Source organism: Triticum aestivum, chromosome 3A (assembly GCF_018294505.1).
Source record: "Triticum aestivum cultivar Chinese Spring chromosome 3A, IWGSC CS RefSeq v2.1, whole genome shotgun sequence".
Classification (NCBI taxonomy): Eukaryota; Viridiplantae; Streptophyta; class Magnoliopsida; order Poales; family Poaceae; genus Triticum; species Triticum aestivum.
The window spans coordinates 468,558,837-468,584,267 of record NC_057800.1 but is presented as its reverse complement, the minus strand read 5'-3'; the positions used below and the strand labels follow the sequence as shown (position 1 = coordinate 468,584,267).

Here is a 25,431-nt window from a genome sequence, read left to right as displayed (position 1 = left end):
CTCCTACTAGGAGGAGGACTCCTCCTGGCGCGCCTATAGGGGCCGGCCGGCCTCCTCCCCTTGCTCCTTTATATACGGGGGCAGGGGGCACCCCTAGACACACAAGTTGAGTCGTGTGATCATATTCTTAGCCGTGTGTGGTGCCCCCCTCCACCATAGTCCTCGATATATTGTAGCGGTGCTTAGGCGAAGCCCTGTGACGGTAGTGCATCAAGATCGTCACCACGCCGTCGTGCTGACGGAACTCTTCCCCGACACTTTGCTGGATCGGAGTCCGGGGATCATCATCGAGCTAAACGTGTGCTAGAACTCGGAGGTGCCGTAGTTTCGGTGCTTGATCGGTCGGGCCGTAGAGACGTACGACTACATCAACCAAACGCTTCCGTTGTCGATCTACAAGGGTACGTATATCACACTCTCCCCTCTCGAGGCTATGCATCACCATGATCTTGCGTGTGCGTAGGAAATTTTTTGAAATTACTACGTTCCCCAACAGTGGTATCAGAGCCTAGGTTTTATATGTTGATGTTATATGCACGAGTAGAACACAAGTGAGTTGTGGGCGATATAAGTCATACTGCTTACCAGCATGTCATACTTTGGTTCGGCGGTATTGTTGGACGAAGCGGCCCGGACCGACATTACGCGTACGCTTACGCGAGACCGGTTCTCCCGACGTGCTTTGCACATAGGTGGCTTGCGGGTGACAGTTTCTCCAACTTTAGTTGAACCGAGTGTGGCTACGCCCGGTCCTTGCGAAGGTTAAAACAGCACCAACTTGACAAACTATCGTTGTGGTTTTGATGCGTAGGTAAGATTGGTTCTTGCTTAAGCCCGTAGCAGCCACGTAAAACTTGCAACAACAAAGTAGAGGACGTCTAACTTGTTTTTGCAGGGCATGTTGTGATGTGATATGGTCAAGACATGATGCTAAATTTTATTGTATGAGATGATCATGTTTTGTAACCGAGTTATCGGCAACTGGCAGGAGCCATATGGTTGTCGCTTTATTGTATGCAATGCAATCGCGCTGTAATGCTTTACTTTATCACTAAGCGGTAGCGATAGTCGTGGAAGCATAAGATTGGCGAGACGACAACGATGCTACGATGGAGATCAAGGTGTCGCGCCGGTGACGATGGTGATCACGACGGTGCTTCGAAGATGGAGATCACAAGCACAAGATGATGATGGCCATATCATATCACTTATATTGATTGCATGTGATGTTTATCTTTTATGCATCTTATCTTGCTTTGATTGACGGTAGCATTATAAGATGATCTCTCACTAATTATCAAGAAGTGTTCTCCCTGAGTATGCACCGTTGCGAAAGTTCTTCGTGCTGAGACACCACGTGATGATCGGGTGTGATAGGCTCTACGTTCAAATACAACGGGTGCAAAACAGTTGCACACGCGGAATACTCAGGTTATACTTGACGAGCCAAGCATATACAGATATGGCCTCGGAACACGGAGACCGAAAGGTCGAGCGTGAATCATATAGTAGATATGATCAACATAGTGATGTTCACCAATGAAACTACTCCATCTCACGTGATGATCGGACATGGTTTAGTTGATTTGGATCACGTAATCACTTAGAGGATTAGAGGGATGTCTATCTAAGTGGGAGTTCTTAAGTAATATGATTAATTGAACTTAAATTTATCATGAACTTAGTCCTGGTAGTATTTTGCAAATTATGTTGTAGATCAATAGCTCGCGTTGTTGCTTCCCTGTGTTTATTTTGATATGTTCCTAGAGAAAATTGTGTTGAAAGATGTTAGTAGCAATGATGCGGATTGGATCCGTGATCTGAGGTTTATCCTCATTGCTGCACAGAAGAATTATGTCCTTGATGCACCGCTAGGTGACAGACCTATTGCAGGAGCAGATGCAGACGTTATGAACGTTTGGCTAGCTCAATATGATGACTACTTGATAGTTTAGTGCACCATGCTTAATGGCTTAGAATCGGGACTTCAAAGACGTTTTGAACGTCATGGAGCATATGAGATGTTCCAGGAGTTGAAGTTAATATTTCAAGCAAATACCCGAGTTGAGAGATATGAAGTCTCCAACAAGTTCTATAGCTAAAAGATGGAGGAGAATCGCTCAACTAGTGAGCATGTGCTCAGATTGTCTGAGTACTACAATCGCTTGAATCAAGTGGGAGTTAATCTTCCAGATAAGATAGTGATTGACAGAATTCTCTAGTCACCATCACCAAGTTAGTAGAACTTCGTGATGAACTATGATATGCAAGGGATAACGGAAACGATTCCCAAGCTCTTCGTAATGCGGAAATTGACGAAGGTAGAAATCGAGAAAAACATCAAGTGTTGATGGTAGACAAGACCACTAGTTTCAAGAAAAGGGCAGAGGGAAGAAGGGGAACTTCAAGAAGAACAGCAAGCAAGTTGCTGCTCAAGTGAAGAAGCCCAAGTCTGGTCCTAAGCCTGAGACTAAGTGTTTCTACTGCAAAGGGACTGGTCACTGGAAGCGGAACTACCCCAAGTGATTGGCAGATAAGAAGGATGGCAAAGTGAACATAAGTATATTTGATATACATGTTATTGATGTGTACTTTACTAGTGTTTATAGCAACCCCTCAGTATTTGATACTAGTTCAGTTGCTAAGATTAGTAACTCGAAACGGGAGTTGCAGAATAAACAGAGACTAGTTAAGGGTGAAGTGACGATGTGTGTTGGAAGTGGTTCCAAGATTGATATGATCATCATCGCACACTCCCTATACTTTCGGGATTAGTGTTGAACCTGAATAAGTGTTATTTGGTGTTTGCGTTGAGCATGAATATGATTTGATCATGTTTATTGTAATATGGTTATTCATTTAAGTAAGAGAATAAACTGTTGTTCTGTTTACATGAATAAAACCTTATATGGTTACACACCCAATGAAAATAGTTCGTTGGATCTCGATCGTAGTGATACACATAATCATAATATTAAAACCAAAAGATGCAAAGTTAATAATGATAGTGCAACTTATTTGTGGCACTGCCGTTTAGGTCATATTGGTGTAAAGCGCATGAAGAAACTCCATGCTAATGGGTTTTTGGAATCACTTGATTATGAATCAGTTGATGCTTGTGAACCATGCCTCATGGGCAAGATGACTAAAACGCCGTTCTCCGAAACTATGGAGTGAGCAACTGACTTATTGGAAATAATACATACTGATGTATGAGATCCGATGAGTGTTATGGCTCTCGGCGGGTATCATTATTTTCTGACCTTCACAGATGATTTGAGCAGATATGGGTATATCTACTTAATGAAACACAAGTCTGAAATATTTGAAAAGTTCAAAGAATTTCAGAGTGAAGTGGAGAATCATCGTAACAAGAAAATAAAAGTTTCTACGATATGATCGCAGAGGTAAAACATTTGAGTTACGAGTTTGGCCTTCGGTTAAAACAATGTGAAATAGTTTTACTACTCACGCCACCTGGAACACCACGGCATAATGGTGTGTCCGAACATTATAACCGTACTTTATTAGATATGGTGCGATCTATGATGTCACTCATCGATCTACCACTATCGTTTTGGGGTTATGCATTAAAGACAGTTGCATTCACGTTTAAAAGGGCACCATCTAAGTCCGTTGAGACGACACAATTTGAACTGTGTTTTGGCAAGAAACCAAAGTTGTCGTTTCTTAAAGTTTGGGATTGTGATGCTTATACGAAAAAGTTTCATCCTGATAAGCTCAAACCCAAATCGGAGAAATATGTCTTCATAGGATACCCAAAGGAAACTATTAGGTACACCTTCTATCATAGATCCGAAGGCAAGACATTCGTTGCTAAGAATGGATCCTTTCTAGAGAAGGAGTTTCTCTCGAAAGAAGTGAGTGGGAGGAAAGTAGAAAACTTGATAAGGTAATTGTACCTTCTCCCTTATTGGAAAGTAGTTCATCACAGAAATCTGTTCTTGTGACTACTACACCAATTATTGAGGAAGCTAATGATGATGATCATGTAACTTCAGATCAAGTTACTACCGAATCTCATAGGTAAACCAGAGTGAGATCCGCACCAGAGTGGTACGATAATCCTGTTCTGGAAGTCATGTTACTAGACCATGACGAACTTGCGAACTATGAGGAAGCGATGATGAGCCCAGATTCCGCGAAATGGTTTGAGGCCATAAAATCTGAGATATGATCCATGTATGAGAACAAAGTATGGACTTTGATGGATTTGCCCGATGATCGGCAAGCCATAGAAAATAAATGGATCTTCAAGAGGAAGACGGACGCTGATAGTAGTGTTACTATCTACAAAGCTAGAATTGTCGCAAAAGGTTTTCGACAAGTTCAAGGTGTTGACTACGATGAGATTTTCTCACTCGTATATATGCTTAAGTCTGTCCGAATCATGTTAGCAATTGCCGCATTTTATGAAATCTGGCAAATGGATAAACAAAACTGCATTCCTTAATGGATTTCTTAAAGAAGAGTTGTATATGATGCAACTAGAAGGTTTTGTCAATCCTAAAGGTGTTAACAAAGTGTGCAAGCTCCAGCGATCCATTTATGGACTGGTGCAAGCCTCTCGGAGTTGGAATAAACGCTTTGATAGTATGATTAAAGCATATAGTTTTATACATACTTGCGGTGAAGCCTGTATTTACAAGAAAGTGAGTGGGAGCACTACAACATTTCTGATAAGTATATGTGAATGACATATTGTTGATCGGAAATAATGTAGAATTATTCTGCAAAGCATAAAGGAGTGTTTTTAAAGAAGTTTTTCAAAGAAAGACCTCGGTGAAGCTGCTTACATATTAAGCATCAAAATCTATAGAGATAGATCAAGATGCTTGATAAGTTTTTTCAATGAGTACATACCTTGACAATATTTTGAAGTAGTTCAAAAATGGAACAGTCAAAGAAAGAGTTCTTGGCTGTGTTACAAGGTATGAAATTGAGTAAGACTCAAAGCCCGACCACGGCAGAAGATAGAAAGAGAATGAAAGTCATTCCCTATGCCTCAGCCATAGGTTCTATAAAGTATGCCATGATGTGTACCAGATCTATTGTATACCCTACACTGTGTTAAGCAAGGGAGTACAATAGTGATCTAAGAGTAGATCACTGGACATTGGTCAAAATTATCCTTAGTGGAATAAGGAAATATTTCTCGATTATGGAGGTGACAAAAGGTTCGTCGTAAAAAGTTACGTCGATGCAAGTTTTGACACAGATCTGGATGACTCTAAGTCTCGATCTAGATACATATTGAAAGTGGGAGCAATTAGCTAGAGTAGCTCCATGCAGAGCATTGTAGACATAGAATTCGCAAAATACTTACGGATCTGTATGTGACAGACCCGTTGACTAAAATTATCTCACAAGCAAAACATGATCACACCTTAGTACTCTTTGGGTGTTAATCACATAAATGATGTGAACTAGATTATTGACTCTAGTAAACCCTTTGGGTATAGGTCACATGACGATGTGAACTATGGGTGTTAATCACATGGTGATGTGAACTCTTAGTGTTGAATCACATGGCGATGTGAACTAGATTATTGACTCTAGTGCAAGTGGGAGACTGAAGGAAATATGCCCTAGAGGCAATAATAAAGTTATTATTTATTTCCTTATATCATGATAAATGTTTATTATTCATGCTAGAATTGTATTAACCGGAAACATAATACATGTGTGAATACATAGACAAACAGAGTGTCACTAGTATGCCTCTACTTGACTAGCTCGTTAATCGAAGATGGTTATGTTTCCTAACCATAAACAAAAGAGTTGTTATTTGATTAACGGGATCACATCATTAGGAGAATGATGTGATTGACATGACCCATTCCATTAGCTTAGCACCCGATCGTTTAGTATGTTGCTATTGCTTTCTTCATGACTTATACATGTTCCTATGACTATGAGATTATGCAACTCCCGTTTGCCGGAGGAACACTTTGTGTGCTACCAAACGTCACAACGTAACTGGGTGATTATAAAGGAGCTCTACAGGTGTCTCCAAAGGTACATGTTGGGTTGGCGTATTTCGAGATTAGGATTTGTCACTCCGATTGTCGGAGAGGTATCTCTGGGCCCTCTCGGTAATGCACATCACATAAGCCTTGCAAGCATTGCAACTAATGAGTTAGTTGTGAGATGATGTATTACGGAACGAGTAAAGAGACTTGCCGGTAACGAGATTGAACTAGGTATTAAGATACCGATGATCGAATCTCGGGCAAGTAACATACCGATGACAAAGGGAACAACGTATGTTGTTATGCGGTCTGACCGATAAAGATCTTCGTAGAATATGTAGGAGCCAATATGAGCATCCAGGTTCTGCTATTGGTTATTGACCGGAGACGTGTCTCGGTCATGTCTACATTGTTCTCGAACCCGTAGGGTCCGCACGCTTAAGGTTTCGATGACAGTTATATTATGTGTTTATGAGTTTTGATGTACCGAAGTTAGTTCGGAGTTCTGGATGTGATCACGGACATGACGAGGAGTCTCGAAATGGTAGAGACATAAAGATTGATATATTGGACGGCTATATTCGGACACCGGAAGTGTTCCGAGTGATTTCGGAGAAAACAGGAGAGCCGGAGGGTTACCGGAACCCCCCGGGAGAAGTAATGGGCCATATGGGCCTTAGTGGAGAGAGAGAGGGGCAGCCAGAGGTGGGCTGCGCGCCTCCTCCCCCTGGTCCGAATTGGACTAGGAGAGGGGGGCGGCGCCCCCCCTTTCCCTCTCCCTCCCCACTTCTTTCCCCCTCCTAGTAGGAGTCCTACTCCTACTAGGAGGAGGACTCCTCCTGGCGCGCCTATAGGGGCTGGCCGGCCTCCTCCCCTTGCTCCTTTATATACGGGGGCAGGGGGGCACCCCTAGACACACAAGTTGAGCCGTGTGATCATATTCTTAGCCGTGTGCGGTGCCCCCTCCACCATAGTCCTCGATAATATTGTAGAGGTGCTTAGGCGAAGCCCTGCGACGGTAGTGCATCAAGATCGTCACCACGCCGTCGTGCTGACGGAACTCTTCCTCGACACTTTGCTGGATCGGAGTACGGGGATCGTCATCGAGCTGAACGTGTGCTAGAACTCGGAGGTGCCGTAGTTTCGGTGCTTGATCGGTCGGGCCGTGGAGACATACGACTACATCAACCAAACGCTTCCGTTGTCGATCTACAAGGGTACGTATATCACACTCTCCCCTCTCGTTGTTATGCATCACCATGATCTTGCGTGTGCGTAGGAAATTTTTTGAAATTACTATGTTCCCCAACACGCCGGTGGTGGTGAAGGAGGAGGGCCAGGAGAGGAGCCCTCCTACATTGCAGCCCTCGAGGAGGCCACAAGAAGGGCCTACGAGGAGTTCAAGCTCCATGAGATGGCCAGGTGGCCTAACCTTGCGCAGGCCATGGCCGAGTCAACCGCGGAGTGGAAGCCAGCGCACCCCCACCGCCACTAGCACCGTCGAGTGCACTAGGGCAGTCGTGGTCGTGGCCGACTATGGTGCCGGTGTACGTGTCATGCCTGACCGTGTGAGTGGGCGTGACCGACGAGGAGGCCATGCAGTACCTGTTGGAGGCAGAGCGGCGGAGTTGGAGGAAGAGTGGCAGGCGATAGAGCACGCATTGGAGGCCGAGTGGCAGGTGGAGTAGCAGCAGGTGACACACCAGTATGCGGTCTAGCAAGCGGCACAACAATCGGTCGAGTTGGTGGTGTAGCTGGATTCGGCGCTGGCAACCTTCCAGAAGGCCTTCCCCTGGATGTTGGCGTCGTTGTACTCAACCTGACCAAGGAGGAGGAGGAGGACGATGCCTAGTTTCGTGGTCCTTACTTTAATGTTTTTATTAGTTTTACTCAATGTATGAGATGAACTTTTGCCAGTTGTTTATATTTTCTAATTCCAATGTCTGCCCAACCTGAATGTGCCAGCCTGCGTTGGGCGCACCTACGGGCTGTCGGACAAAAACACCGATCCTAACTGACTAAAAACAGACGATATATGTGTCCATTTGAATCGGCGCGCTTGAGTTGGCCTTAGGTTTAGAGTTTTGTTTCCTCGCGGTGGCGACGTCGGCGCCATGCCGCCATGCGGACCAAGAATAAGGTTTCCTAAACTCCTAGTCCACCTCATTGGCGGCATAGAGGAGGGCAGATGATAGTTTGGTCGTTGCTCTTCTGGGGTGGTGGATGTAGTTGTGTTTTCGTTTATGCATGTGGTCTTCGGAGGTGTCTTCTCATGGAGTGACTACAATGCTTCGTGTCTTCATCTTTTGGCTCCTCCTATTGACTATGTTTGGCCAGCAGGTTAGGCCTTCTTGGATTTGTCCGATTGAATCCAGAGAGATCCCTTTTTTCTGCAGGATGACGGTTTATTTTCCAAATTGCCATCACTAGTGTCTTTTGGCTCTGGCGATTTCTCGATCACTTGTCAACAACACCCCTATTCCGATGGTGTTTACCAGGTGGAAAGAGGAATCGAGTTTCACTCACGACGCGTCATCACCAAATGCAAGAAGATGACTCGATTTTACCAAGGATTTGTGCATCTTTTATTATAAATGTCCTTGTAAGGATTGTTCGACTTTAATATATGGGAAAACTTTGTTTTTGCCACTCTAGTTTTTGCCAACTTTGCTTATGCCACTCTAGAATTTGACATCTCACTTTTGCCACTCTTAGCTTTTGACAATGCATCACAAATGCCATTCCGTGGCAAAAACGATAATTTTTCATTTCACTTTTGCCACCCTTAGCTTTTGACATGTATCACAATTGCCACTCTAAATTTTTTGCTTTTGCCACGGAATGGCAAAAGTGATATATTGTCAAAATCTAAGAGTGGCAAAAGTGAAATGTCAAATTCTAGAGTGGCTTAAGCAAAGTTGGAAAAAACTAGAGTGGCAAAAACAAAGTTTTCCCTTAATATATGTCCTTTGGTCTTCCCTAAAAAAACTTGAAATTGCACATTGGTTTTATGTTTTGGAAAAAGACACAGATTGATTATAAAGTTTATCAGAAGTTGCAACAGTACTACATTTTGGTGTTGGGTTATTAAGGAGCCAGGATGGGACGATGATCAATTGAATCTAATGTTTTAGAAACATGAATAAGATCTTTTTTTATTTATATATAAAGGTTGGCGTTGATGACAAGTTTACATGTGGGACCACATAAAAAAATAAAAAAATATATACTTTTATCCACATGTAGGACTAGCCATATTTCAAAAGATATAATATAACTAAACAAATGTTATTTTTATTAGATGTGAGACCAATCGCAAAAAAAATAGTGCTACCCTCTTGTGAGAATAACACTCTTGTAAAAACACAAATTATAAATACAAGTATGTGACTCCAGTTCAAACTCATGGTTTTGATTTTAGATTTTTAGTTTTTTTGACCAACCAATTATTGCAGTTCTATGGCATAGCAGAAGAGGGTAAACGAATTGCAATTTCAACATGATGATAGATGTTGTCCTTCTATGTAATCCACAATCTTGTGCATTCGACTTATCCTTTCTCATTCTCAAACATTTTAAAATTCTAAATGTAATCTCACTATAAATCTTGCAAAGGGCCCACTATGATTGCTCAAGACTCCTTAGCGACCGCAACATGACCTTTAGTTATTTTCGCCATCTTTCTAACCATGACCCATGTAACGCCTGCAAGACACCATCATCTCTTGACAATCTCCTAGGTCATTGATTTTTTTGCGGGTAAGGCCATTGATAACTTCTCTTTTTTATGGCTTCGTAACAACTGACAGCGTGTTTGGTTCGGAGAAATTAGAGATGAGGAATGAGAGTTGAGGGACAATGAGATTGAAAGTCCATTGTTTGATTAAAGGGAATGCGAGTTTAAGTGAGAAGAGGAATGGGAGTTGAGGAAGCCAATTCCCATTTATTTCTTTTCAGGGGAACCTTGGAGCCGCCTGTTAATTCGTGAGCGGAGTTTTATTCTCATCGTATAAAAAAAGAAATGAGAGTAAAAACTACTTTTCATGTCTAATCCCTCTATAAACACACTTTGTGCAAACTTCAATCCCCTTGTCCAAGTGTTTGAGCGGAATTGTGTTAGTCTCAGATAACACGGATGATCTCTTTCCCTTTGTGTGTCGCTACTCTGCACAGATCCCTGGTGAGGAGAGACACCTAGTGAAAGAACATGCGGTGCCCCCATGTTTGGTTTTGGTAATTGATGACAATCTCTATGGACTAATGGTTGCCTTGAGTTATATTTGAAGGTTTTTGTCCATAGGCTTTTCTTGGAGTACATGTGTTGGTTTCAAGGAGAGTTTGTGTCGACCAAGGTGCTATTCAAGGAATTACCTAAAGATTGGTCTTGTGAGAGGTTGATCAAGACTAAGTCAAAGAGTGAATCAAGTTGACCAACCCACAAAGCGTAGAAGATGTATCGAGAGGGATCAAGTGATCCCATGGTATGGTAAGCATTGTCAATTACGCTTCGTGTACTAACCCATGGTCTTCGTGAGGGCTCTTTGTGGGGTTAGGTTGCGGTGTGCAAGTTCAAGTGGAGCATCACGAAGAGATCAAATGCTTGAAGCTTGCCATCCTTTGTGGTGACAATGGACTTGTGAAGATGTGCGGAAGAGTGGCTCACCCATAGTGGAGTATGGGGAGCAATCAACTAGTCTTCATCAAGTCAACCCAATCAAGAAAGGTGGTCCAACTTGAGGGAGTCAAGATCGTCTTCATCTAGCTCAAGTGGACCATGTGCAAGGCAAAGGTTTGACCTTGATAGGTTTTCTATTTTACCGATCTCATGATGGTAGTTGGGAGACTGGGTTATAGGATCGATTGTCGTACTATCAAGGGGGGCTCTCGATGAGTAGCTTGATCGTATCGTTCGCTGAGAGCTCAAACCATTGCATCCTTGCATCATCTTTCTTGGTTCTTGTTTGGTTCTCTTTTAGAGTCTCAGAGCTTTTGGTCATCTTGATGACAAGCTTGAGTTCATCGAAAACGGAGTTCGCTTGCATACTCTATGATGTTTTCGTTGTTGGAGGTTTTGCCGGTTCTTCTCGGTTGGAGGTTTCACTCCTCTATTTGTTGGCATTCCTCCCCTGCCTCTTCTTACTCTATTTGCTGTTTTGATGCTACTCGTCGTCTTGTTTCCAACAAGCTTGAGTTTGCTCAATTCGGAGCTCATATGCAGAAGTTATGGCAGTTCTTGTTCTCTTGAGTGTGGTCTTGTCAGGGTCCGCATTGGAAAGGTTTGGGTGGATTCATCACGTACACGTCTCCTTCTTTTCCCCTCCTTCTTCCTTGGAGCTTCCTCCGTTTTCTTGCCTCCCTTGTGTGGCTGCCGTTGTTGGTTGCGGTAGTACTGCTCCCAAGAAAGCGGTAGTACCGTAGGCATCAGCGGTAGTACCGTGCAGTGGCACGATAGTACCGCAGGTGCCCACGGTAGTACCGCTCCCCTGGAGCCGCACTACCGCTGGCCACCAGGCTAGTGCCGCCCCTTTGCGGTAGTAGGAGCGGATGTAATTTTTTACATCCGCACCTACCGCGGTAGTACTGCTTTCACCGTGCGGTAGTACCGCGCTATGCAGTCAGGCAGTAGTACCGCCCCTCGGCAGTACTACTGTGTCGGGTTTTTGCTACTTTTGTTTCTTTGCGGAAGTAGGCTCGGAAGTTTCCCTTTTCCCCTGGTTGGGACTTTTGCCTCGCGGTAGTACCGCATGGGGGGCGCGGTAGTACCGCGCGTGCGGAAGTTCCGCCCCCAGCTCCTGTGCGTCTGTTTATCGGTTCTGTGCTGGGGTTGCGGCAGTACCGTGGGTCGGTACGGTAGTACCGCACAGCCATGCGGTAGTACCGCTTGGATGCAAGCAGTAGTACCGCGCGGCCTTGCAGTAGTACCGCTGTCCAGGCGCGGTAGTACCGCTGGCCGCGGGCTGGTTGGTGGGTAATGGTTGGATTTTTCCCCACCTATAAAAGGGGGTCTTCTTCCCCAATGAACCTTATCCTTTTAGCTCATGTTCTTCCCCCATTGTTGACCTTCTTCGAGCTTGCTAACTCTCAATCCCTCCATGATTTCTTGCTAGTTTTTGAGGGAAAAGAGAGAGGAGATCTAGATCCACATTTCCACCAATCACTTTCTCCTCTATGTGAGGGGAACTCCTTGGATCTAGATCTTGGAGTTCTTGGTGTTCTCCTTCTTGTTCTTCCTCTCATTTTCCTCCCTAGCATTAGTTGCTTCGGTGGGATTTGAGAGAGAAGGACTTGGGAACTCCGTGTGCCCTTGCCATTGCATTTGGTGCATCGGTTTGAGTTCTCCACGGTGATACGTGGAAGTTACAAGTTGAGAAGCTTATTACTCTTGGGTGCTTGGTACCCTTGAGCTTGTTCCTCTTGGGTGCTTGGGCGCCCTAGACGGTTGTTGGTGTTCGGAGCTCAATCATTATCGTGTAAAGCTCCGGGCAAGCGTCGGGGTCTCCAATTAGGTTGTGGAGATCGCCCCGAGCAATTTGACGGGTTTCGGTGACCGCCCCCAAGGGTTGCCAAAGTGTACGGGTTCGGTGACCGCCCCCAAGGGTTGCCATTTGTACGGGTTTGGTGACCACCCTCAAGGGTCCTTTAGTGGAATCACGGCATCTTGCATTGTGCGAGGGCGTGAGGAGATTACGGTGGCCCTAGTGGCTTCTTGGGGAGCATTGTGCCTCCACACCGCTCCAAACGGAGGTTAGCATCCGCAAGGGTGTGAACTTCGGGATACATCATCGTCTCCGCGTGCCTCGGTTATCTCTTACCCGAGCTCTTTACTTATGCACTTTACTTTGTGATAGCCATATTGTTTCTTGTCATATATCTTGCTATCACCTAGTAGTTTATCTTGCTTAGCATAAGTTGTTGGTGCACATAGGTGAGCCTAGTTGTTGTAGGTTTTGTGCTTGACAAATTAACCGCTAGGTTTATTCCACATTTGTTCAAGCCTAAACCGTAATTATTTTAAAAGAGCCTATTCACCCCCCCTCTAGGCGACATCTACGATCTTTCACCTAGGACGTGTTTGGTTGCCCGCATTAGGCCTAGCCTGGCCCGTGCAGGAAGAAAGTGGCCCGTTTGGTTGCATGCGTTCATTGTGTGGCCCGCATCGCACGGAACTTAAAGCACGTTCAGGCTAGGCCCAGGGGAAACGCCCGAATCAGTAGTAGCTCGCAAGCCTGGCTCGGGCGAGGCAGGGGAGGGCGACGCGCTTCTCCCCTCGTGCAAGCAGGGGAGATGGCGCGAGCTCGCCCGCGCACTGAAAAATCGGCGGGAGGATTTCGGCACACCTCCCGCCGAGTCCACCCCTATTTAGCCCCTCCCTCACTGCCCCAACTCCCGCCACCATTCTCCCTCCGTTCGAGCTTTCTCATCGACGCGCATCGGCACCGACGAGCAGGTAAGCAACGCATCTTCATTGGTCGGCTGTCCATGGCGTCGGCGCACTTCACCGGCCGGTGTTGATCTTTCACGACCGCCCCCCATCGTCCTCGAGATGCAGCCATGGCCTCTGTGAGTTCAATCCCCCTTTCTCTCTATTCCTTCTTGCTAGATCTGACCTATAGCTAGGGTTTGATCTAGATGCATGGTTGGTTAATGGTATGATCTGTGAGCTGGTATGGTTGATTGCTATGGTACGGTTGCAATTTGTGGTAGGGCTAGATGTTCAAGCATGTGGTTGGCTAGATTAGTGGTAGAGTTTGAAGTTGAACCTTGTGTTTGTGTTGATTCGTGCTTAGATCTGTGATTTGTAGCTATTGGTGGTCCATTTGTAGCATGTTGTTTGTTGTAGATGTTTGTTCCTGCTCATAGATTGTCCGGTATGCATGGTATGATAGCGATGAACCATGTACATGTATGCTTCTGCTTTCATGGATTGTCTGGTATGCTGTGTGCTATACTTACTGTCAATGCGTGCTACGATTATAGGACATGACCACGCAGACGCAACATCTTAGTCAGGCCCTTGTCGTGTCCAACAACCAGTTTGCTCCCATCGTTTGTCGAGGACTCGCAGCCTATGTCCGAGATGGCACCTGATTCAGAGGTGTTCGCGTATGATTCCCTCTATGTGCCAGTAGTGCTCGTTGAGCCAACTACTGCTGTTGCTGCTGCTGCTGCTACCACTGCACTCAAGCTAGCAGCAGGTGTTCGAGTTCTATGGGCAACAGGTGTCTGCCCACCCAGGTGTACAACCACCTGAGGAAGTGGAGAAGTCGATGGATCCAAGTGTCCAAGCTGAGAGACCTTAGCGGCGCCTCATGGGATGAGAGCACTTGCTCCATAGTTCTGGAGGCAGAGCACTACACCGGCCATGTCGCGGTTAGCTCACAACCCTCTTATTTTTCATACTGACCACCATTGCCTGCTCCTAATCACAACTAACAACACTTGTGTTTCATTCTTAGGACCACCCAAGGACGCTGAGTTCCTCAACACACCCATACAGAACTACAGCCAGATGCAGCACATCTTCTCCTTCGGGCTAGCAACTGGGAAGCATGCCATGGGCTCGGGGGAGCCTCTTGATTCTCCCATGCCAGACTTCCCTGGGACGCCGAACGTCGAGGTCCTTGATGGCCCTAACAAGTCCGCTGCGAAGCCCTTCGACAAGGCATTTGACCCCGTCCATGATAGGAAGATGAAGAGAGGAGGCCTGATGAAGGAGGAGATCAATGTCTTTTGCAGCATGACTGGGACGGTGAAGGAGGTGGCAATAGCCATCATGGAGTGCAAGACCCTCGACGTCCACCCTGACCTGTATGGCGTTGTCATGACCCAGGGTGGCGAGGCTCTCATGGCAGCTCTCAGCCACCTGCTTAACAACAAGGCCTAGGGTGTTGGGTTCGTTGCCATGGCCGACGCTCACGGGGTGTTGTGGCTCAGGAGATGGTTGGGCAAGCACTACTACTAGAGTAGTGCTGCCTGTGAGCGTGCATGATCCCCGATGGCGATGGCGATGGCGGTGGCGACGACGACAACGACGATGATGACGACGTACATTTTGTGTAGCTAGGTCTCAAAAACTATTTGGTGGTCTGTAGATTTTGATGAGATGGTATATACTAACCCCTCACGCTGATGGTGAACTTGCGGTGGTAGGACGACACCCTTTTTTGGATGTGGTGGTAGGTTAACATCAAGGTAGTGCTAGGAAGAACTTGCTATGCCGTATGATCATGCATGTTTTACTTCTCTTCTGCTCTATTGTTGTTTGTGTGCTACTTTGCTTACTACTTGTGTGCTCCATTGATTTGCTGCTTCAACTCTTGCTCTTGTGCATTGCTAGGGCAAGTGGTATGTCGTGTTCATCGGTAAGGTCCCGGGGGTTTATGGTTCATGGGAAGAAGCCAGTGCATAAGTGGCATCATATAGCAACAGCACACATAGAGGGTTCAATACTAGGCAGGCAGCTAAACAAGCCTAGTACGAGTGGGTGCGAAAACACGACAGCAATGTTGATAGTGGTAAGGTTTAAGGTGTCAAGGTGGATCGTCAGTTTGGCCTGAAGCTGAAGAACTTCATCATCTTTGCCCAATTTATCGTCATTGCGGTGCTGTGGCGTTGATGTGCTAGGTGTGGGTAGCATCAGCTAGGGTATAAGGTAAACACAACATGTACGCCGTATGCAACCAAACGTCGTGTTCATGTGCCGCTCGGGCCAATGCAGGCAACCAAACAAAGTGCACTTGCGTATTACCTAATGCAGGGACACTACATGCAGGTAACCGAACAATTTACAGATTGCGTATTAGAGTCTGTTTTTGCTTAACCACACTGGGTTAAGAAGTGTATGTGATGCAGTAACTGTTCACAACGACAACCAAACACTTCCCTAGCAGTCTAGCAGCAACAGGTCCCTTTGCACACGCACGGCCAGCGCCTCGCCGATGCTTTCGCGAACCCAAATCAGTGACGCCGACGGCACGACCGCCGGAGGTCGCCGCCACTACAACTGCGTTCCGCGCTGCCATATAACTGAACAAGTTAACCGAGCCTCACCTTTTCACAGCACGACATGCCTTGCTGCCGCACCCCGTCGAGCCGTCAAACACCCACGCTGACGACCGCCGCCGCCGCCGCCGCCCACCCAAATCTCCCGCCGAGCCCCGCCCGCTGCCAGCAATGGAAGCCCGCCTCCTCAAGACCCGACCGCTCCACGCCATCTTCTCAGACGCCACCATCTCCCGCGCCGCACGCAACCTGTTCGACGCGGTGCCGCGCCCGATCCAGGCGCTCTGCAGCACCTTCCTCTCCGCGCTCTCCAGGAGCTCCTCCCACCAGGAGCTCCTCCAAGCCTTCTCGTCGATTCATCGCAAGGGCGCTGACGTCCCGTCCGGCTGCATCCCCCTTGTTTTCAAGTCGTGCGCGCTCACCGCATCGTCCTGCCAGGGCAGGCAGGTGCACTCCCATGCTCTTGTCCGTGGGCTGCTTAGGGATGTCTTTGTGCTGACAGCTCTGGTGGATTTCTATGCCAAGAACGGAGACATGGAGTCCGCTGTCAGTGTCTTTGAAGAGATGCCGGTCAAGGATCCGATACCGATAAACTGTTTGATCACCGGATATTCAAAGTCTGGTGATGTGGATAAGGCCAGGAAGCTATTTGACGGTATGGAGAGGCGGACATCCGCTTCGTGGAATTCAATGATCGCCTGTTATGCTCATGGTGGGGAATTCCGGGAAGCATTGACGTTGTTTGATCGGATGCTGAGTGAGGGTGCAAGACCAAACGCTATCACCATTACATCGGTATTTTCGATATGCGCCAAGTCTGGTGATCTTGATACTGGCAAGCGCGTAAGGGCTCTGATCGGTGAGGAGGAATTGCAGAACGTGATAGTGCACACTGCTTTGATGGAAATGTATGTAAAGTGTCATGCTATCGACGATGCACGTCGGGAGTTTGACTGGATGTCGCAGAGAGATGTCGTGGCATGGAGCACCATGATTGCAGGTTATGCGCAGAATGGCAGGCCACTCGAATCTCTAGAACTGTTTGAGAGGATGAAGGAAACCGATTGCAGACCAAATGAAGTGACACTTGTTGGTGTGCTATCCGCGTGTGCGCAGTTGGGTTCTGATGAATTGGTTGAGCAGATTGGGAACTATGCTGAGAACCAGAGGTTACCACTTACGAGTTACCTAGGATCTGCCCTAATTGACATGTACACCAGGTGCGGGCATGTTGGAAGAGCCTGGAGTGTCTTCAGCCGGATGGAACAAAAGGGGGTTATCACTTGGAACTCCATGATCAGAGGCCTAGCAATGAATGGCTTTGCAGAAGATGCAATCAGCTTGTATGAAAAAATGGTGGAAAACGGGGTCCAGCCCAACGAGATCACCTTCGTTGCGCTGCTAGCAGCGTGCACGCATGCTGGTTTGGTAGACCAAGGTATGGCATTCTTCGAAGAGATGAAGAGAGAACACCATGTTTCCCCTCAAGTGGAGCACTGCGCATGCATAGTGGACCTCCTGTGCAAATCCGGCAAACTGTGGGAGGCGTACAAGTTTATCTGCGACATGGAAGTCAAACCAAACGCGGTGATCTGGACCACACTGCTCAGCTCCTGCAGAGTCCATGCCGATGTCGAGCTCGCCAAGCTTGCCGCGAGCAAGCTCCTGGCAATGGAGCCCGACAACTCCTCAATCTACGTCCTCCTGTCCAATATATATGCCGATGCCGGCCTCTGGGGCGATGTGAGGGAGATCAGGGACCTGATGAGGAGTAAGAACGTGCAGAAGCTGTCTGCCTACAGTTGGATAAAGCTGGATGGTGAGGTGCACAAGTTCCTGGTGCAAGACACATACCACCCGAGATCAGCTGAGATTTATGACGTCGTCCACGGCTTGGGGTTGCTCTTGGACCGAGCTGACTCTGATCCCGACCTGCTAGTTTCAGAGCTCTGTTGAACTTTTATTTTTGACAGCTGAGAGCTCTGTTTTTGGAAGAAACACAAAGCATTCCATTCATTGGGCGAGCTGCACTCGCCAGCAGACAAATTCTTTTACATATATTGGAAAGGTATCAAAGCCAAATCTGATAGATTCTTGACTCCATAAGTAGCTAAACAATGTTGCAGAAATATTACAAAGCCGTGAGCAAGCTTCTACCTTAAACAACTGAAAAGCTGATTGCAACACATCTCTTTTTTCTGACAGAGATTGCATCATATGCAGTTGGAGTGAGTATATGATCTCATATGCAGTCCTATCGCTTCTCTTTGATTAGCTCTGTTTCTTTCAAACCACAATATACTACAAAAGAATATAGACTTTCAGACATTTTGCCTCTATTTTCAGAATATCCTCCATCAACGAGATAGCATTTGGGCAATTGATAAGTTGCATTCGACACTTCCAAAAAAGCAGTTCTCCAAGTAACCTTCACAAATTTGCACTTTAGGAAGCACTAACCTTGACAAATTTACACTTTCGAAAGCAATAACCTTGACAAATATGCACTGTAGAAAGCAATGACCTCTGTCTTCATCTAGGAGTAATTAACAGCATATTGGACATGGTCTATCCACATGCTGGACAGGGGTAAAGTCCACAATTTCTTCCAAAATATGCTGCCACTTTGAACACTATCACTTGATGATGAAGCTGCACCGTGCGCAGAGTTCCTGGTTTGGTTGTCCAAGCTGGTGTATCTTCAGCCCTTCCTGGATCGGAATTTGGAGAATGACATATACATCTTCTTCGTTAGAAGTTGATCGGAGCTGTTGTATATCCCATGTGCTAGAGGTAGGGTCAGTCAAATCTGGAACCTTAGCAAAAATATGGCTGCCTTGCTGATATGTTACATTGATTTTGTGCAACTAGTTGCCCGCACAACCCCTATTCTCTCCACTCCTTTTTATTTTGTCCTGATTTCCAGAAAATATGAAATAATTCCTAGATGTTAGTAATGATATGTCATGTGCACTTGTAAAAATTCATCCAATAATATTATCATTTGTGACCTACAAAAAAAGTCAAGATTCATATGAATAGTACTACTAAGTTAAATAGCATACACATGATATACATTTGTCTTTTCTGTAGAGTTCACAAGATGTTATATCTCGTAATGAGTTTTTGCAGGTGCAAGTTATATAGCATAACTTATATCCATAATATTTCAGGATTTGTGAGAACTCCAAAAATAAAAAAAGAGGGAGAATATGGGGTGCACGGGGACGTGGTGTTTCTCGGCTCGAGTGAACATTGGCAAAAGTTTCCAGTGCTCACCAAATTTCATCATGGAATGATATTTTTGGAAGTCATGGCAAAAAACAAAAGATGCTCCAAAAGTGGTATTTTCGAAAGCTTTTTGGAGTGCTGATTTTGGTTTTTTGCCATGACTCCCACAAATGTCATTTCATGATGAAATTTTGCAGGCACTCAAAAGATCTGTCAAAGTTGGAAAAAGAATCAGATTTTTTTATATTTTATTTCAATATTTTTGTATTTTACTGTTCATCACGAGCTTGCGAGTAGAAGATGACTTTCGGTTCATGGGCAACTATTTGCCAAATTTACTTTCCGGTGTTTCCATCTCCTACTCTCCATATAATTCCACCCTTTTAGCACGTGTACTCCATTCAAAATACCTTTCTGTACGGTACAGAATATTTTTGTACATCACCTTACTTCTCCAACAATATGAAATGACACTCCTCTTGATTTGATTGCGGTACTCTTTGTTTCATGAGTGTTGGCCTTCTAATTCTAAAAAAACAACAAAAAAACCGAGTGTTGGCCTTCCTTTTTTGGCCTGGCCCGGTGCCCGGCAAAGAGATTTGCCTAGAACTTGCCTATTTTTGTTTTTGGTAACCGTAGATTTGCCTCCTATAAGCAGCCCAATTCCCGGCTACAGCGCGAGGCACAGATTGGCAGATTCCCTTTTCGCCTTCCCCTGAACCCGATCGAGCAAACCAATGGAAAAGCAAGCCGACAAGGCCGCGGCGCCGGCCGACGACGGCATCCACGAGGAGTTGCCGGCCTCCGCCCAGAACGGGAGGCCCGGATCTGAGCCGGCGGCCGCACCCGAGGTGGAGGTGCAGCTCTTCCGGCGGGGCCGGGGGCCGGTGGCCGTGTTCCGGTCGCCCCTGGGCGGGTACACGCAGGACCAGCTGGAGGTGGGGGACATCCTGGAGAAGCACGGCCTCAAGTGCGTCTTCGCCTTCGACGCCGCCTCCCGCGCGCGCGGCGTCGCCATCCGATTCAACCCCCGCAACGGCCGCTCCCTCCTCCCCTACGCCGCCGACTCCACCATCTTCCTTGACGGCGAGCCCAAGGTAAGTCGCGATACCCAGTCCCCTGTGAAATTTCGCGCAGTTTGTCTGCTGTGATGTCCGCCAGGTCTACTCATAGTTAGTAAGTCTTCATGTGCCGTGTTTGCCTCTTTGGTGATTTAGGATCCTTTGCTGAAGCCCATCACGAAGGTGATGCTCACTGTCTGCGCCATGACAGTGGTAGTTGCGGTGTTACTGAAGGAGGGGAAGATGCCCGAGTGGCTTAAGGGAACTAAGCTGGGCAACCTGAAATTCCCACCGTGGGTGCTGGCTTGCATGGTCATTGTCTTCATGAGGCTCCGGAAGAGAACCAGGGATGTCATGAAGAAGATTGGCTGGTCCTCGTGAGCAGGTAGCAACAGTTTTACTAGTTGGTCCTCTCTTTTATGGTTGAAACAATTCCTGGTGTTGGTTTGAACGCTGCCGTGAAATCTTATGAGTATAATGTGAGACATACTAGGTTACTGTCAAAGCTTCATGCTACATAGGAAGTGAGTTGTAATACTAATAGGTATCGGCCATCGAATGCAAATTATGCTTTAGGGTTTTTCTTTAAATTATCAGTCATAGTTATGAACTATGGTGTTGTGCCTGTGCAGTTTGAGATCTTGTACAAAGCAAAGATACTCAATGCTTCCGATTAAAACGAAAAATGAACTGTCCATCCTTAGTTACCCCTAATTACTACTCATTTCATCCGAAAAGGTAAGGCGTGCACATATTCCAAGATTCAGTTACATCTGACCATTAGACCAACGACACGTGCTTTTATATGACAAAAACACGAAGTGATCCTAGCTCTTGTTTTTTCTTTGACAACAAGGAAGTGATCCTAGCTCACTTTGTTGGGGTAGTGGAGTCGAGAGCTCCTATGGCAGTATAATTTTTGTCTAATTATTCGTCCGATTTAACCTCAAATTGACTTAACCTCAAATTGAATGTGCGCCTTATATTTGGGGTGGAAGGAGTACTAAGAAACTGACAGCTTCATGTTGACAATAGCCTGGGCATCATTCATGATTTTGTGTATTTATGCTACAAAATTTATGTCGTTCCTTGACTAACTATGGCATGCTATGCTTCAACTGTTCCAACTTCGTATTTTCATATTTGGTTATCTGAAATTAAGTTTGTCTTGGTTCTTCCGCTGAATTTTAACCTAGCCTCACTTCAATTTTTGACAGGTTACTAATGGCAAGCACACTTTTCGCCACTCCTTCCAGTTTGCCGTCAATGTTGGAGATGTACTGGGCAGTGACATACTACATGTAAATGTTCAGAACAAATACATCTTATTATAGATCACTTATATTTGACCTTATGTTTAGCATATACACTACGCGGTTTGCCAGTGTGGCATTTTTGCTTGTAGCAAGTGTGCATGAATAAATATAGCCGAACAAACTGGTGTGCGCTCTGTTTCTGTGAAGATTTTGTTCACTGACCCTTGATGGTGCTTTAGCGAGAAATTTAACTGCTAAATTACTTCTTCTCTCCTTCTCTCCTCTACCAGTGCTAAATACAGTTATCAAAATACTGGTTTCCTATCTGCCTGTATCATGGCTTTGCTTTGCTGCCTGGCCTGACGAAGATCACGAAGCTCTGGCGTGGGATGCCAGCTGCGGCTGTACACCTGCCAGTTTGGCATTTTGGCTGGTGTAGCTTTCTTGTTCCCGCTGGATTCCCCTGATTGGCATATCATTTGCTCAGGCAAACTCGTGGCACCACAGCTTACCGCCCTTTCTTCTTTACTTGAGACATGATGAAAGCCGGATGTACCAAGATATGCCATGGTACCTGAACTATATATATGTTGAAGTTCTTCCCAGCCTCTTTTGCCTGTGTAGGAACGCGCTCAAAACCTGTCAGCCCTTTGCCAGACAGATCATCCTGTATACTCTTTTTCCTTTTGAACTATATTAGTTTGTGGCGGGATGCAGGGAGGAAAATATCTCTACTCTTATTCTCGCAGATGGATCTGAGTGCTACCTTTGAATCATTGATTGCGAATGGATCATCAAAATTTGCACGGGAACAGTTACACAACAAAATCACCAGTAATCCCTACAGGAGCACGCGCCATGCTTGAAATGGTGAAACCTATTCCTATCTCTCATAACAATCTCCCTGTCGAAGACCTTAGATATCATCTTGGTATAATCATGGCAGTCCTTGCACACTCTCAAGTTCTTCACGATCCTGATCACCGTGCCTTCTGGCAACGTGATAAGACCGAAGGCGAGGGCAAGCTTCTCACTGTGCAAGGAGATCGCACCTTCTTTCTCCTCTTCCTCGATATCGAATAATACCTCTTTTGTGTTTGCGGTGTACCCTTGCAATCTCAGCTTATGGCTCATACCTGCAAGCATGGTCTCGATATCCTTGTATCTGGGGTGAGACTTGCTCCCGACGAAGAACTCATGCACCTTGCCATCAACCTCAATGGCACTACACCCAGGCACCTTTTTCACTCCCTTGGACTTCATCATGTTCCGAACTTTGCTGACGCCCTTCCAGTTGTGCGACTCCGCGTATATATTAGACAGCAACACGTGAGCCGCATCATTTTTGGACTCAATCTTCGTGAGCTTGTACATTGCGTGTTTGCCCAGATCGGCGTTGTTGTGAATCCGAGAAGCGTTGAGTAGTGCTCCCCAGACACCTTCATGTGGCTCCACTGGCATAGAATTGATGAAATTGACAGCATCATCCAGACACCCTGCTCGACCATACAAATCAACCATGCAGCCGTAGTGCTCAAGCCAAGGCTCAGCTTTGTGCTTATCCTTCATCGAATCAAAGCATGCTCGTCCCTCTTCTACCAACCCAGCCACGGAGCATCCACGGAGCACCGCGACAAATGTGACACCATTAGGCTCCATGCCTGTGCTCTCCATACGCTTGAACAGCTCAAGACACTCCTCCCCCATGCCATTCATCGCGAGGCCGCTCAGTGCGCTGGTCCAGGTGTAGATGTTCCTTTCGGTCATGCTCTCGAACACCTCCATCGCCATCGTGACAACTCCACACTTGGAATACATATCCAGCAAAGCAGTGCCCAGTGTGACCGAAACCCGCATCCCTCGGCTGCACACATAGGAGTGCACCCACATGCCACGTTCTAGTGCACCCATCTGTGCACAGGCAGTGAGCACTGACACCAGAGTCGCCTCACCGACAGAAACCCCAGCCTTCTGCATTTCGTCGAACAGCCCCAAGGCTTCCCTTGCCCTGCCCACGCGCACATAACCTGTGAGCATGGCGTTCCAGGCGACATGGTCCTGCTGCGGCATTCTGTCAAACAGCTCGCGCGCAGTGTCAACATCGCCTCCGGCTGAGAGAGCGCCCAACATAGCAGTGACGCACACCACGTCCGGGCTCATGATCTCCGCGAAGGCGGCCCGCACGGCGCCCACGTCCCCGACCGCCGCGTACATGGATACGGCGCCGCTCTGGACGTGCAGGTCCGCTGCATGGCCGTGGCGGAACGCCGCCGCGTGCACGGAACCAGCGAGCAGGCTCACGGCGACATCGGTGGGCACGGGCGTCGCCGAGGAGGCGGCGGCGGCCAGGGAGGTCGCGGCGCGGACGAGGAAGGTGAACGAGTAGTGATCGGGCGCGAGGGGGAGCTCGCGGAAGGCCGCGAAGGCGAGGCCGGGGCATGGTCCGCGGGCGAGGGCGCGGAGGAGGCCGTTGTGGACGAGTAGCGTGGCCGGGCGCCGGGGCAGGAGGAGGCGCGCGTAGGAGAGGTGGCTGGAGGAGGCGAGGGAGGCGACGAAGTCGGCGTGGTGGGAGGGAGAGGCGAGGCGGCCCGAGACGAGGAGGTGCGCGTGGATCTCGCGGAGGCGGGAATGGGGGGAGGAGGCCCCGACGAGGGACGGGAGCAGCGTGGCGGGGTCGCGGAGTCGCGCCGCCATCTTGTTCGGAACGTGATTTCAGACATGGAGCGGGAGCACATATATTGTGTGGATTCATTGTCATGGGTTCGTTCATATTTCAGTTTGTAATGTATATGCAGCATAATATACGTACGTATATAATTTTGGCACATGTACTGAAATTTCTGTTACGACTATGTGGTGATCTTCCTGACACAAACCAAGTCTAGCAGACTAGTATCCTTTAATCATCGCCTACATATAATAGCTCACTAATCAGTGAAAAAGAGCTAATCCGCATGTGATAGATAGGTGGATCTAAGACTCTGACAGCCCGTTGAGATATTGTAACGAAACTCTAGCCTTTCTTGATTTCTTCTATTTATGATCCTGATACGTCAACCTTCAAAGTATATGGGTGTTCTATCTAAAACATTTGCGATCAAGTGCTGCACAAATTCTGCTCGGCACATTTTTCTTTGGCTTCTTGAGGAAGTTGTTGGTTTGTATACGGGTGTTCTAACTAAAACGTTTGCGACGAGTGTTTTATATTTAATAACCTTTGACGTTTTTTCAAAAAAAAAATCGTTTAATAAGTCTGTACATTAAGAGAGAAAAACGCAAGTTCGCTCAAACCATATCTTTCATTCAGTCATACTGTGAATTTATATTCATATGATCGAGACACAATATTAAACCTAAGAAAAAAACTATTTTCGACGGCGGCGGAGGCGGCGTGCCGCGCTGTCGTTGTCGTCCTCCGAGACGCCGTTGTTGAAGTCTTCAATGCAGCACAAAATGTTCTTCACTTGTAAATCAAACATCATATCGTCGTGCGATCGACGGGCGGGGCGCGAGAGGATCGCAGCTGGCGGTGCTGAGAGGTAGCGGTCAACGGCGGCGTCCCATGCCGCTGAGGGGGGCGCGCACACGGGTACGGGCACGGCGGGTGCAGCCAAACGCACGGGGACCGGCGTCGCGGTGGGTGGAGGGGCGCGCACGGGCACGGGCACTGGCGCTGGCATGTACACGAGCTCGTGCGGATCCGTGGAGACCTCGCTGACGCCTGCGGCTTCTAGCTCTGCGATAGTGCTTGGCGACCAGCTCGTCAATGCTATGGGGATGGTCGCTGGCGCGGGCGCGGGGATGGGTGAAGGAAATATGCCCTAGAGGCAATAATAAAGTTATTATTTATTTCCTTATAATCATGATAAATGTTTATTATTCATGCTA

At 46.9% G+C, this 25,431-nt stretch overlaps 3 protein-coding genes across 4 annotated transcripts; 2 read left to right on the top strand and 1 right to left on the bottom strand.

Moving 5' to 3' along the window:
- The first annotated feature begins 15,871 nt into the window (after window positions 1–15,871).
- On the top strand, window positions 15,872–19,738 carry LOC123061689 (pentatricopeptide repeat-containing protein At1g08070, chloroplastic). Of its 2 annotated transcripts, XM_044484889.1 has the most exons (3): window positions 15,872–18,063; window positions 18,663–18,788; window positions 19,169–19,738. In XM_044484889.1, the coding sequence occupies exon 1, from the start codon at window positions 16,167–16,169 to the stop codon at window positions 17,949–17,951; it is 1,785 nt and encodes a 594-aa protein (XP_044340824.1). In that variant the 5' UTR covers window positions 15,872–16,166; the 3' UTR covers window positions 17,952–18,063; window positions 18,663–18,788; window positions 19,169–19,738. The 2 variants fall into 2 exon arrangements, with proteins under 2 accessions (XP_044340824.1, XP_044340822.1); XM_044484887.1 differs by having other exon boundaries at window positions 15,872–18,788; window positions 19,169–19,737.
- Window positions 19,739–19,892: 154 nt separating this feature from the next.
- LOC123061690 (uncharacterized) lies at window positions 19,893–21,749 on the top strand. The gene is made up of 3 exons (XM_044484890.1): window positions 19,893–20,323; window positions 20,444–20,672; window positions 21,505–21,749. Exons 1-2 carry the CDS (start codon window positions 19,964–19,966, stop codon window positions 20,666–20,668), a joined length of 585 nt encoding a protein of 194 aa, XP_044340825.1. The 5' UTR covers window positions 19,893–19,963; the 3' UTR covers window positions 20,669–20,672; window positions 21,505–21,749.
- Window positions 21,750–22,319: 570 nt separating this feature from the next.
- LOC123061688 (putative pentatricopeptide repeat-containing protein At5g40405) lies at window positions 22,320–24,325 on the bottom strand. The gene has a single exon (XM_044484886.1). It carries the CDS (start codon window positions 24,235–24,237, stop codon window positions 22,372–22,374), a length of 1,866 nt encoding a protein of 621 aa, XP_044340821.1. The 5' UTR covers window positions 24,238–24,325; the 3' UTR covers window positions 22,320–22,371.
- Between the last annotated feature and the right edge of the window lie 1,106 nt (window positions 24,326–25,431).